General features: G+C 50.8%; 1 protein-coding gene across 9 annotated transcripts; it reads left to right on the forward strand.

Annotated features, from left to right (window-relative positions):
* The first annotated feature begins 6500 nt into the window (after positions 1 to 6500).
* Positions 6501 to 12375, forward strand: RABGGTA (Rab geranylgeranyltransferase subunit alpha). 9 transcript variants are annotated; one of them, XM_016120626.2, is made up of 17 exons: positions 6501 to 6606; positions 6923 to 6979; positions 7145 to 7255; positions 7619 to 7743; positions 7935 to 8122; positions 8380 to 8583; positions 8900 to 8983; positions 9091 to 9173; positions 9256 to 9357; positions 9460 to 9565; positions 9664 to 9715; positions 9884 to 9972; positions 10118 to 10206; positions 10301 to 10417; positions 11037 to 11150; positions 11425 to 11512; positions 12152 to 12375. In XM_016120626.2, the coding sequence occupies exons 2-17, from the start codon at positions 6977 to 6979 to the stop codon at positions 12298 to 12300; spliced, it is 1704 nt and encodes a 567-aa protein (XP_015976112.1). In that variant the 5' UTR covers positions 6501 to 6606; positions 6923 to 6976; the 3' UTR covers positions 12301 to 12375. The 9 variants fall into 9 exon arrangements, with proteins under 9 accessions (XP_015976112.1, XP_015976109.1, XP_036073739.1 ...); XM_016120625.2 differs by lacking the exon at positions 6501 to 6606 and adding an exon at positions 6644 to 6772; XM_016120623.2 differs by having other exon boundaries at positions 6512 to 6606; positions 9256 to 9565.
* Positions 12376 to 12879: the final 504 nt, after the last annotated feature.

Here is a 12879-nt window from a genome sequence, read left to right on the forward strand (position 1 = left end):
TTCTGCCTGTGTCCTCTCTTAGGCCTCCCCTCCTTCCAGTATTCCTCCTGGCCCCTGAGGCCCACCCTCACCTGCCCTCTGGCCCCACCCCTCCATATGATCTTCTCTCCATCCTTCCATCTCCCATTTGGCTGCCCTTTGTTGCAGCCTCCTGCTGTGCCCTGGGCAGGGCAGGGTGGACAGGCACAGGCTAGCCTTATAAGACAAGAATTCAGCTCTCAGTGTGTTTTTAATCATCAGCATGAAACAATTAGACAACCACAGTGAAACCTAGGGTGGGGACTCAGAGGAACAGGAGAGGTCAGCGCAGCCTGGCTGCTACCCAGGTCACACATAACTCTTGTTATGTGAGTAACATTCTTATCCCTGCCTTTCTCTGCAAAAATTCACTCTGTGTCAGTTCCTGCCTCCGGGCATCCTTGCCCATCTCAGCGCCCAGAGTAGCTTCCTCAGAGAAAGGTCAACATGTCATAGGGCCTACTCCGGACTTGTGTGCCAGAGAGGGGAGGAAATGAAAGGCACCTGTGCTTAACTCGATAATGGAGGATTTGGGAGAGTAAAGAATCCTTCCCTTGGAAGCTCTTAGAAATGAGGAAGCCTGTGGATTTCTGGGAAAGAGGCAGAGGGAAGAAGTGGGGTCAATTTTCTGCAATTTCTGTTAGCAAATATGAGCACATCCTTGGCTCCTTGTTTCTTGGAGAAGTAGTCCCAGAAGAAACAAGCAAAGCTGGAATTCCACAGACAGTGCCCAGCATCCCCAAGGGGCTTGTTGCAAGAAGCAAAAGTGACTTGGCTGTGGGCTTTTACCAGCACTAACATGGCTGAGCCTGCCAGAGACTCTCAATGTTGCAGGGCTGAGAGAATTAGTGTTTACTGGGCACCAGCAATGACCTAAACACCCTGCATAGGTCTTATTTAATCTTTCTTCATCTGCATATGAGGTAAGTCCTCTCTTACAGCTGAGAAAACTGAGGCTCAGAAAAGGTGAGGTACTTGTCCATAATTGTAAGTCTTTACGGTGAAAGAGTCTGGATTCAGCCAAATAGGTTTAACTCCAGAGTGTGAGCTCATTCCCCTATATCATGCTGCCTCTGCTGCTTGGGTGGTGTTTTGTGGGTTTTTTTGTTTGTTTTTTGTTTTGTTTGTTTTGGTTTTTTTTTTTTTTGGAGGGGCATTATTTGTTTTTGAAAGCATTATTATTTTTGGCAGAGAGGTTTGGGGATTGGGCAAAAAGGTGAAAGCATTCCTAAGTTTACTCAGCCCAAAACTCCTGGGCATTCAGATTTGCTCTTCTCTCAATTTGACCACATTTCCTTTCTTCTGCACCTTTGCTTGAGCTTTTCTGGTCCCTGGAGTGCCACCTACATACCCCACCCAGCCCCATTTCTATCTGACAGAATTCTCCCCACATACCTCATCTCAACTTCCTAGAAACTTTGGATTTCTTCTGTCATTGCTCTTGCCCCTTCTAGTAACCTGACATTCACTTGCCTCTTGACTAGTATTAGAGCCATAGGTATATTCATCTGATACCCTAGTCAAGGTTGACCATCCCTTCCACTCCCTCATAGGGTGGGTCTTGGGCCCTTCTCGCCCACGCCACCCCACCCCACCCCACACACACACTTTCATAAAACCTTCGAACCTTGCACATAGAACAGAACAGTGCCTGGAGTGTCCATACCACCCAGAGTGTGGCTGAGCTCAGAGGGACCCACTGATTAGGGCCACAGCCTCCCCCGCTGGAGGCAGATGGGCTGGGCCGGCCTGCAGGTATCTGTGCTGCAGGACTAGGACTACTGCCCTTTAGTATTTCTCAGTCCTTGGTGTCATCTCTTCCTGCCATACCTCAGTTCCAGCCACCCTTATCAGGGGCCTGGGGTCCGGGAGAAGACTGCCCAGAAGGGCTGCCAGATGATGGGGCATGGAAAGTGTGGCTGGGGCTGGTGGCCTCTGTGGAAAGGCCCCGGCAAGGCTGACCAACCCTCAACAAGCTCCCTGAACCTTAACTCCAGGTGCTCCCTTCCCCACCCCTCCCCCTCAGAACTCTAGCCTGAGTCATGATTGGATGCAAAGGGTATATGGGGTATATGGGTGTATATGGGGATATAGTGTTCCTCCTCTTGGCAATTCCAGGTGTTCTCCTTTTTTGCTGAATTTTGAGGTTCCGCCCTATCCTCTATCTACTCTCTCTCCACCTCACCCCAGCCTTGAGCCCTGGAGCACAGCCACCTCTGACCACTCCTTCCCACCTTACCCTAACCTCCCTGCCCTAGGATCTAAGAGTCCCCAGCTTCCTCATCTAATCCCCACTCCAGTGGGGTGCAGCATGTCTTTCTCTGGCCTCCATGACTCACCATTCATTCATCCACTCGCTTGTTCGTTCTTTTCCAGGAACAACAACTACATTATCTCAGTGCCCTGTTTAATTTCCCAGGTCACTTAAGACTCTCCAAAATCATTTTTTTTGTGTGCACTTGCTTCTACAGGGTCTGTCACCCTGATTCAAATGGAAGCTCTTTGAGAGCAGGAGCCTTGGCAGTCTGGGTCACTGCTATGGACTGAGCTGTATTGGTGGTACTCAATGATCATTGCTTGGTGATTGGCTGAATTATCACAAATGTTGAGCAAGCACCTTGGTGCATACACCGGGCCCTCCTCATTCCCAACCCCCTCATTAGCAAGGCTGTGGGGACTTGGATCTGGATTTCAGGTTCTGACTAATATCCCTAAAGAGGGAATTTTCTCACCTCTTTCCAAAATTCACCTCCATTCCCTGTATTCTGGGACCCGATAATCCCCTTCCCCAGGGGAGTTTAAAATAGGATCAAAGCTGTGCACTCGTGATTTGTGCACGTTGAGTATATATGTGTGTTTCATTGAAAAGTTTTTCAGAAAGAAAAAAAGAAGCAATGGGAGTTTAAGAAAAATCTCTACACCATTACATATCACCAGATCTAGAACAAACTCCTGTTGACCTCAGTTTGAGTCAGGTGCCCCTCCCGTGGGCCCCCACAGGCCCCTGTCCTACTCTAGCTTATATGCTGACATGTCTGTCTCACCCATGAGACTTGTCCTGTCCAATACTAGCCTCTTGCCCCATGTGGCTATTTAAATTTAAATAAGTTAAATTAAATTTAAAATTAATTTCCTCAATTACACTAGCCACATTCCAAGTGCTAACAACCACCTGGGGCTAGTGGTAACTATACTGGATGCTGCAGATACTATTTCCACTTCGCAGAAAGTTCTAGTCTAGCACAACTCTGCGCTAGACTATAAGCTCCAGGAACGTGGACACTGAATCTTTCTGGTCCCACACTGTACCCCTAGCACCCAGCGCACCCTCAGGTCCAGCTCTAATGCTAAATACATACAAACTAATTGAATTAACACTCATACTGCCACACTGCACAAGGCCCCACACCAGCTCTGGTATCTATGTCTTTCCCACTCTTCCTGCCTCCAGGGCTCATGGTCTCTTTCCTCCCTCCAAACTATCTCTGATCTGCGACTTAGGGTCCTAGAGGCATTGGGTGTGTGTGTGTGTGTTGGGAAATGGGAGTAGAGAAGGGATTAGTAGGGCACGAGGTAGTCAGCATAAAGAAACATTGGGGTTCCAGGCCTCAAGAAGCTCAAGTTTGAGCCTCTGGCATGGGTGCTCCCGTCTACACAGGGGCAGGCTTTGGTTTGAATTCTGGCTGTGTTTCCTCCCAGCTGTGTGACTTTGGCAAGCGACTTAATTTCTGTGAACCCACTGTATGCATTGTTTCCTCATTGTAAAACATGAATAATAATACCTACTTCATATATGTAGTGAGTGCATTCAATAAGATGTCTGAGGCTCGGTCAGAACTCAATTATTGCTTGTTCCTCTCTCTACATAGAAGGCAGTAAAATCCCTTCCTCGGATATCAGATTGCAGCCCTCTTATTCCACACAAGAAGCCAAATATAACTCCTGACATCTCTTTTTGCCTTAAAGCAAGAGGCTTGTCATTGGTTCCATTGGTTCCACTGATCTTATCTCCAAAGGCACCTGTTTCAACTTCTGTCTGCCAGCTAGCTAAGTCTGTTCGGTTCATCTCCCCTACCTTCATATCATAGTACATGCCTGAAATGCCCTTCCTGCCCTCTCTTTCCAAAACCAGGCTCAACCTTCTTGGCAGCAGATTTATTCATGAGATTCACTTCCTCCCTGAACGGAAGCCTAGTTGACTCAACTTTTCGAGTTTCAAGATTACTAATTACTAAACAATATTTTATGCCTACTTCAGCCTTTGTCCAACCCTTTCTTCTTCCCTAGTGACTATGATGTAAGACTGTACCTGGCTAATCTGCACCTGTTGGTATCTGTCTTCCCAGGTATCTGATTGTATATATGAGTGTGTACAGAGCAGGAAGCAAGAGCAGATAGTGAGGTCCCTCCCCCAAAACAAATAAAGCAGTTGGTGAGGTAGAAGGGTTGGACCAGACCAGACACAAGTCCCATTTGGCCACTTACTGTATCAGTGGCACTTAGCAAGTTACTTAGTCTTTCTGAGGCTTAATTTCCTTGTATATTTGTGACAAAAATTAGAAAATTATCACTATTACTATTTACAGAGTCCTTAAAGTGTAGGCACTGTTCTAAGAACTTTACATACATCATTTTATTTAATCTTCCTCTCAATTCTGCAGGTAGGTATTATTTAAAAGAGTTAGAAGAAATATAAAGAATTTAAAGCCAAACTTTCTTACCCAGATGTGATTTATAAACATATACATGCCACATGGACATACACTTCTCACAAATACATCACACACATATACACACTATCACCTTGAACCCCATGAAGTCTCCACCAGGAAACCTTCCTGAGTTTCCTGATGTCTCCTATCCTCAAAGGCCAACAGTACTCATTGTTAGGCCCAGCCAAACCAGCCCTCACTGTGTTGTTTTGTTCATTCATTCAAATAAATACTCAATAACTACTAAGAACCATGGCCAAGTATCAGAGATGCAAGGCCAAAAGTGCCTTTCTTGTCCTTCGGGAACTTTGAATCTGATAGGAAATGCCGGCATACAAACTAAAATTTACAGTAGGCACAGGGAAATATGCGCTACCTTTGACAGCACATGTGGTCTTCTAAATCAGACTGGGGCTTTCTGGAGAACTTCCTGGTTGTGACACAAATTAAATCTATAAGACAAATTGGAGTTATCTGGCAAAGGAAGGAGAGTCAAGAAGAGGAAACAGGTTAACATGTTTGGGAAACTGCAAGTAGTTGTATCAGCTGTGATGAAGAGTTTCTAACAAGGGAAAGCAGGACATGAGGCCAAAGTAGTGGGCAGGGCCCAGTGCCAAAAGGCCTGATGTGCTAATTTAAGAGATTCAAAGTCTGTCCTTAAACTTTGTCAGCAGCCATGGAAGGCTTTTAGGCAGAGATGTGACATCATTGAATTTGCATTTTAGAACGATCGATCCAGCAGCACGGAAGATGAACTGATAATAGAGGGGTTGGGTGGAGATGGGAGAACACTGAAAATACTTTCAACAATCCAGGGAAGAAGTGAGCTTAAATTCTTAGTGCAATGGGAACAGAGAGAGTATTTTAGAGCTATTAAGGGAAAATGGAGAGGGAATAGTGCCATTCACTACAGGAGGAAACATAAAGGCCACAGTTTAGACTGGATGGAGAGACAATGATACCTTTTGACGTTTGGAATTCAAAGTATCTCTGGGACACCCGTGTGTTATCTAATAGGATTTTGAATATGTGTGTGTGTATGATATATATACACACACATATACATGTTATACATATATACACATACATATACACATTTTCATTATTAAAGCTTGCAAGACATCTGGACTGGAAATATAAGTTTGCGTGTCATCAGCTTACAGGTCCTAATTAAAACCATGAGAGTGGATGAAAACACCAGAGAAAGTGTGAGCCAGAAAATTTATGGGCCCAGGGCAGGGCTCTGGCGGGTTGGGGGCCTGAGAGGCTCCAATTCCTAGAAGTCAGGCTTGGATTTCTGAACGTTCTCCCAGCACCGGTGTGTGAAGTAAAAACAAAGGGCGTGAGGAAAAGGCCCTGGTGATCACCGATACTTAGGAGAAAGGGCAGGGGCAGAGGTACAGGAGGAGAAGCCAGGGCAGGGTGTCAAGTGGGAGGAAATCAGTAGCGTCAAATGCTGTAAAGGTCGAGGAAGACGAGGACAGCAGTACTTCCATCAGATCCAGCAACGAGGCTGTGGCCAGTACTGCCAGAGTGAGGTCGGTGGAGTAGTGAAGGAGTGGTTTTCAGCTGTTGGAGAAACCTCTTCAACTGAATTACAGTTGGAGTCGCTGACTCAAACTTCAGTTTCTGCTGCTTTCACAAGCGGGCCATAGACACGCATGAGCACTCGTACTTGCCAGGAAGCTAACAGGGACCCGCGTTTCCAGACCCGCGCACGCGCCTCTGGACCCCACCTACTCTGCCCAGGTCCCTCCGCAGGCCTGCAGAGGGCGCTGGGCCTCGGAGCGCCGGGGCTGGGTGCCGCTCTAGCCAACCCCCGGGCTCGGTGGCGGGCGCTGTAGCTCCACGTCTCCCACGTCACCTCCCAGCACAGGTGGGTCCGCCCGCCGGGGGCGGTAAAGCCTGTAAGTCGTAGGGCGGGCGGGTAGCACCAGCCTCCGGGTGCAGAGTGGTCCCCATCACCCAAGTGTTCCGGTTCGGGTCCAGCCTGGTGGGATCGGCCTGTGGGCAGGGCCGCACGGGTGAAAGTCTCAGTCCGGGTGGGCGCCTCCTCCTGCACGTGCAATGTCTGTCTAGGACCCCTTTACACCCCGGGGGTCGATTTTCTGCCTCGCGTGCGGCTTCCGCGGGACAACTGGGGGCGGGACTAGCAGGGGCGGGGCTCCCATGATTGACACTTCTTTCCCTAGGTTTCACGGTCTACCACTGGACCCCTTCCCTGTCCTGAACCCTGAGCCGACACCATGGTGAGACCCCTGACCTCAGCCTCTCATTTCCGCATGTCCATGTCCCTTGCCCCAGTGGTCTTGCCTCTCGGTTTCCCAGTATATACCTGGGCCTCTGTTGTTGGGTTTCGGTGGGCCTCCCTCTGCAAGGCAGTCTGCACTCTTCCAACCCACCTTTCCCTGTAGCACGGGCGCCTGAAGGTGAAGACTTCGGAAGAGCAGGCAGAAGCCAAAAGGCTAGAGCGGGAACAGAAACTGAAGCTATACCAGTCAGCTACCCAGACTGTCTTCCAGAAGGTGGGGCCCTCAGAGGTACCCCATCTCCAGGTGGCCCCCTTAGTATAGCACAGAGGCCAAGAACTGGGCCTTAGATTCAGATTGCTTGGATCCGTATATGGGTTCTATCACTTACTGGCTGTGTGACCTTGAAGAGGTACTGAATCTCTTTGGGCCTCAGTTTGCTCATCTGTAAAATGGGGCTAATAATTGCACTTACTGCATAAGGCTGTTGCGAAAATTAAATGAGAGGATACATGTAAGCACTTTATGTAGTGCCTGTTGTATAATATGAAATTTATAGAATATTTTGTAATTCCGTTTATGTTATTTAGCCCTGCAGTGGGAGAATATGATCTCTGACCCTTCTACCTATCTTCTTAGCGCCAGGCTGGTGAGCTGGATGAGTCAGTGCTGGAACTGACAAGCCAGATTCTGGGAGCCAACCCTGACTTTGCCACCCTCTGGAACTGTCGACGAGAGGTGCTCCAGAAGCTGGAGGCTCAGAAGTGCGTAGGGGTTAAGGGCCCCAGGAAGATTGGTCTAGCCCTACCCCTGCCCTCCCTGGATCCAGTGATGGAGGAGGAATAGGGCAGCCAGGGGCACAGGCAGAGGGCAGTGGAGGACTGGGTGCAGAAAGTCAGGGGTAAGTGAAGTTGGGTGTTGGAGGGCTCTGACCCTCATCCCCCTCTGGGTGCAGGTCCCCGGAGGAGTTGGCTGCTCTGGTGAAGGCAGAACTAGGTTTCCTGGAGAGCTGCCTGCGGGTGAACCCCAAGTCCTATGGTACCTGGCACCACCGCTGCTGGCTGCTGAGCCGCCTTCCAGAGCCCAACTGGGCCCGGGAGTTGGAGTTGTGTGCCCGTTTCCTCGAGGTTGATGAGCGGAACTGTACGTGCTTGCAGATTCTGTCCCCACAGCCCTCACCTACCCCACTTCCTGGTACTAGGGCCTCAGTAAGGCCTAGAGTTGGGAGGGATGGCCAGGACAGGCCCACTGAGCTAACGGCAAAAGGGATAATGGAGCCAAATGTATCTTCCATGGAGTACACAGAAGTGTTTTTAGGGGCCTCTGAGGGAACTCCACGGGTACCAGCCAGGGAACACTTCCTGCCTGGCTTCTGAGATGTGCTGTCATACTTCCCCCAGTTCACTGCTGGGACTACCGGCGGTTTGTGGCTGCACAGGCAGCCGTTCCCCCTGCAGAGGAGCTAGCCTTCACTGACAGCCTCATCACCCGAAACTTCTCCAACTATTCCTCCTGGCATTACCGTTCCTGCCTCTTGCCCCAGCTGCACCCCCAGCCAGACTCTGGACCACAGGGGCGCCTCCCTGAGGATGTGCTGCTCAAAGGTAAGCAGGGTTGGGGTGCTGGGGAGAACTCTGCAGCACCATCTTTCTAGTCCAGCCCTGTTCCTGAACCTGCATTTGGGTTTACTGAGCAGCTATTTTGTGCCTGGCTCTAGGGGTATATATGATTTAGCCCCTGGCAGAAGGGTACTCAAGTGTCCAATGGGAAAAACAAAACTGATATATGCCGCTGCTGTTCCAGGCCAGCATATAGTGAAGCTGAGGTCTAGAAGTACTCCAAGGAGAGGGTTGGATATTGGGACAGCTAGGAGCCCACCAGGGTCCCAACCACAGCGCTGCGCCTCCTTTGCCTTTGCAGAGCTAGAGCTGGTTCAGAACGCCTTCTTCACTGACCCCAATGATCAGAGTGCCTGGTTCTATCACCGCTGGCTCCTGGGACGAGGTGAGCAGTAAGGGAGGAGGCTGGGTGTTTAGGGCTTGGAAGGAATGAAAGAGGATTTAAGGAGACCTGTGGCTGTGTCTCCCTCCCTCCACCCCCCCCTCCGCCAGCTGATCCCCAGGATGCTCTGCGCTGCTTGCACGTGAGCCGGGACGAGGCCTGTCTAACCGTCTCCTTCTCTCGGCCCCTCATGGTGAGCCCTGAAGCTTTACTGGAGAATATCATGGACCTTGTGCTGTTGGGGCTGATGAGTCTGTCTTTGTCCTCTGTACCAGGTGGGCTCTAGAACAGAGACCTTGCTGCTTATGGTTGATGAGTCACCCCTGGCTGTGGAGTGGAGGACCCCAGATGGCAGGAACCGGCCCAGCCACGTCTGGGTATCCCAGGATTGGTGGGGCAGAGTGTGGGGCTGGGGCAGGGCCAGGGTGGACAGTCAGAAAAGTGGTATAACTGGGCATTTCCTTGACCAATGCTCCCAGATCTGTGACCTGCCCACTGCCTCCCTCAACGACCAGTTGCCCCAACATACATTTCGTGTCATTTGGACAGCAGGCGATGCCCAGAAGGAGTGTGTGCTCTTCAAAGGTTATGCAACCTGCAGCTTCCACCCCTTGTAGGAGACCCCTATCCCTTCTTCCTCTCATGGGTATCCCCTCCTGCCTCCTATTCTTTCTTTCTTTCAGGCCGCCAAGAGGGCTGGTGCCGGGACTCAGTCACGGATGAGCAACTCTTCAGGTGATGACAGGGAAGCATGCCAACAGAAGAGGGCTCTGGGCTCTGGGCATGAGGCAACTGGGGCAGGAGGCTGGGGACTCAGGCAGATGGTCTCAACCTGGATATGGGGGGATGGCCAGTAGCCCAGGGCTATGGGCATCACTTGTCCCCGCCGCCACCCACCCTCAGGTGTGAGCTGTCGGTGGAGAAGTCCACGGTGCTGCAGTCTGAACTTGAATCCTGTAAGGAGCTGCAGGAGCTGGAGCCTGAGAACAAATGTGAGGCCCCATTCCCTGAGCAACTTTTTCTCTCAGGAGGCCCCTTTCAGGAGGAGGGCGAGGGCTTGGGGAGAGCAGGAAGGGTCTCAGGTAGATGGGAGCAGAGGAGGGTCCAAAGAGACTCCATTTCTCACCCTTCTCACAGGGTGCCTACTCACCATCATCCTGCTGATGCGGGCACTGGATCCCCTCCTGTATGAGAAAGAGACACTGCAGTACTTCCAGACCCTCAAGGCAAGCTAGACATTCGGGAACAGGCAAGGGGAAGGCCTGGTGGGCAGGAGGAAGGCAGCTGACACACATTCCTTGCTGGGTCCATCCCCTCTAGGTTGTGGACCCAATGCGGGCAGCATACCTGGATGATTTGCGCAGCAAGTTCTTGCTGGAGAACAGCGTGCTCAAGATGGAGTATGCAGAGGTGCGTGTGTTGCACCTGAGTCACAAGGTATGGATTGTACAAGGGCCTTCTCTGGACCCTCGCCCCACTGGCCCGCTATTCTTCCTCGTGGCCTGGCCAGCTTTTCTGTTTATTCACTAGACTTCAGCAGAGGCCCTCTCTGTCCGGCCTCACTACACCCCTGGCTTTGCCTTTCTGGACATTTTTTTCTGGACATTTCGGCATTGGAGCAAGCCAGTGCCTAAAGCCTGAATAGTTCCCAGAGATACCTGACAAATTTTCCAGACTCTGTTTTTCTTCAATGTGTGGCTCTTCCCAGTCTTCCTAACATGTCAGTTTTATCACATCACTGAAGCCCACCTCTGCTCCCACCAAACCAATCTCCCAGATTTGCCAGGCCTGTTCCTACCAGTCTTTTTTACTCCAGCATTCTCCTCTGCCCCCTGCCCCCACCCCATCCACTCCACTAGACACCCTACCAGCAATCAGTCTGTTCCATGTCCTTAACATGGAGCATGTACTATGGTGGGTTGTAAGGTAAGCTCTCCACCTACCCCATCCTCTCCTCAGCTGGGATCCCAAGGGCTTCTGTGGGGCACAGAGAGTAAGTGCCTGATAAATGATGGCTCAGTCCCCTCCCTGCTGGGTATCTCATCCCCCTCCTCAGGATCTGACGGTGCTCTGTCATCTGGAACAGCTGCTCTTGGTCACTCATCTTGACCTGTCAAACAATCGTCTCCGAGCCCTGCCCCCTGCCCTGGCCGCCCTGCGCTGCCTTGAGGTAAAGCCCTCAGTCCTCTGTCACTGTTCTGGGTGGTCCTTTTCCCATTCCTCTACCTCAGAAGTCTGCCCACGCGACAGAGAGATGCCAAGGTCCTTCCAGCCCCTACAGATGACCTCCGCCCTACCCCCTATCCCTATCATCCAGTCTGACCCAGAAGCCCTTCCATGCACTGTAAGCTGATCACCCTAGACACCCCAGCTGCATGTACAGTCAGTCTCAGGTTGACAGCTGCCTGCCCTGCCTTGTCTTCCCTGCCCTCCCTGCTCCCCAGGTGCTGCAGGCCAATGATAATGCCATAGAGTCCTTAGACGGTGTCACTAACCTGCCTCGGCTGCAAGAGCTCTTACTGTACAACAACCGTATCCTTCCTTCTGGATGACTTTCAGACAGCGGGTAGAGTGAGGTGCCACACTGGGAAGGGACAGACAGTAAACAGGGTGGGTGCCCTCAGGGGGATGGGGAGGGGGTTCTGGCAGTCTAAGCTAAGGAAAGGGAATATCCTGGGGCTATGTGGGGCTATCTTTGACTTGCACTGGTGGAGTTCTGCAGGGGGGGAAGAGGCTTCCTCAAGCCAGAGTTCACAAGTGGACAGCCTGCAGATGTTTTGGGGTACCACTTAGTATTATGAAATCAGGAAGTTTCATATTTAAAAAACCTGCAATTCTGATTCCTCTTAAAAATGGGAAGTTAAAGCAACTTTTGGCCTGTACTTCCACTCACCCTACCCTGGTCATTGCTGAGTCGTGGATGTCACTATAGCCAGGGCTTGCCTTCCCCTTGGCCATAGTCTCCACCACTCCTAGTAAAATATTCAGTCTGCCCCCTGTGCTTCCTGCCTGGCCTCTAGCCACTTACTCACTCCAGGGAAGCATGCAAGATGCCCATCAACCAGGCTACCAGGCAGCAGTCCCTGCTCTTGAGGGAGAACAGTGATGGATACGTAGGAGCAAATGGATCTTTGGGAACCCGCCAAGCTTTCCTTGACTCTCTTGCCCAAGGTCTCCAGCAGCCTGCAGCACTCCAGCCTCTTGCCTCTTGCCCCAAGCTGGTCCTCCTCAACCTACAGGGCAACCCCCTGTGCCAAGCAGTGGACACCTTGGAATACCTGGCCGAACTGCTGCCTTTAGTCAGCAGCATCTTCACCTAAGAGACCCTGCCTGTACCTCTACCCTCTAACTTATTGGGACTGAATAAAGAATGGGAGGCCCCCTCAGTCTGCTAAGTAAGCTGCTGCTGCCACCACCACCCCTCTCCCCATTACTACCACCACTTATTGTGGAAAAGAAAAGAAGAGAGTTAGGGTAGTTATTTCATCCTGTCTACTTTCATTTTCTGCTCAGTCCTGCTGCTTTTTGTCATGAAGAACCAAAGCCTCAGTGTTAAGGGCAGAATCAGGGTGAGGGCTGGATTTGAGTTTACCCTTTGGTTGGGGCTAGGCTACAAAGCAGCTGTAAGTCTCCAACTGGAAGGGCTCATAGAATTTTTCCCATGACCCCTGCCCCTTCCAGATGCCCTCTGTCCAGGAATTCTGGTTTTCATTTACCACAGCTGAGAGAGAAAGCTGCTCCTAGGAGTGGGTCAGAGCACCCTTTCCCCACCCTCTTAAAACAACATTATCTGTCCCCATGAGTATCATTCTGCAGTTGAAGAGCCCTTGAAAATACTTGATCCCATTTGATCTTCATAAGCTCTCAGAGATGAAATGATTAGGCCCCATTGTACTGAT

The sequence above is a fragment of the Rousettus aegyptiacus genome, unplaced genomic scaffold (genome assembly GCF_014176215.1).
Source record: "Rousettus aegyptiacus isolate mRouAeg1 unplaced genomic scaffold, mRouAeg1.p scaffold_m13_p_3, whole genome shotgun sequence".
NCBI classification, from domain to species: Eukaryota; Metazoa; Chordata; class Mammalia; order Chiroptera; family Pteropodidae; genus Rousettus; species Rousettus aegyptiacus.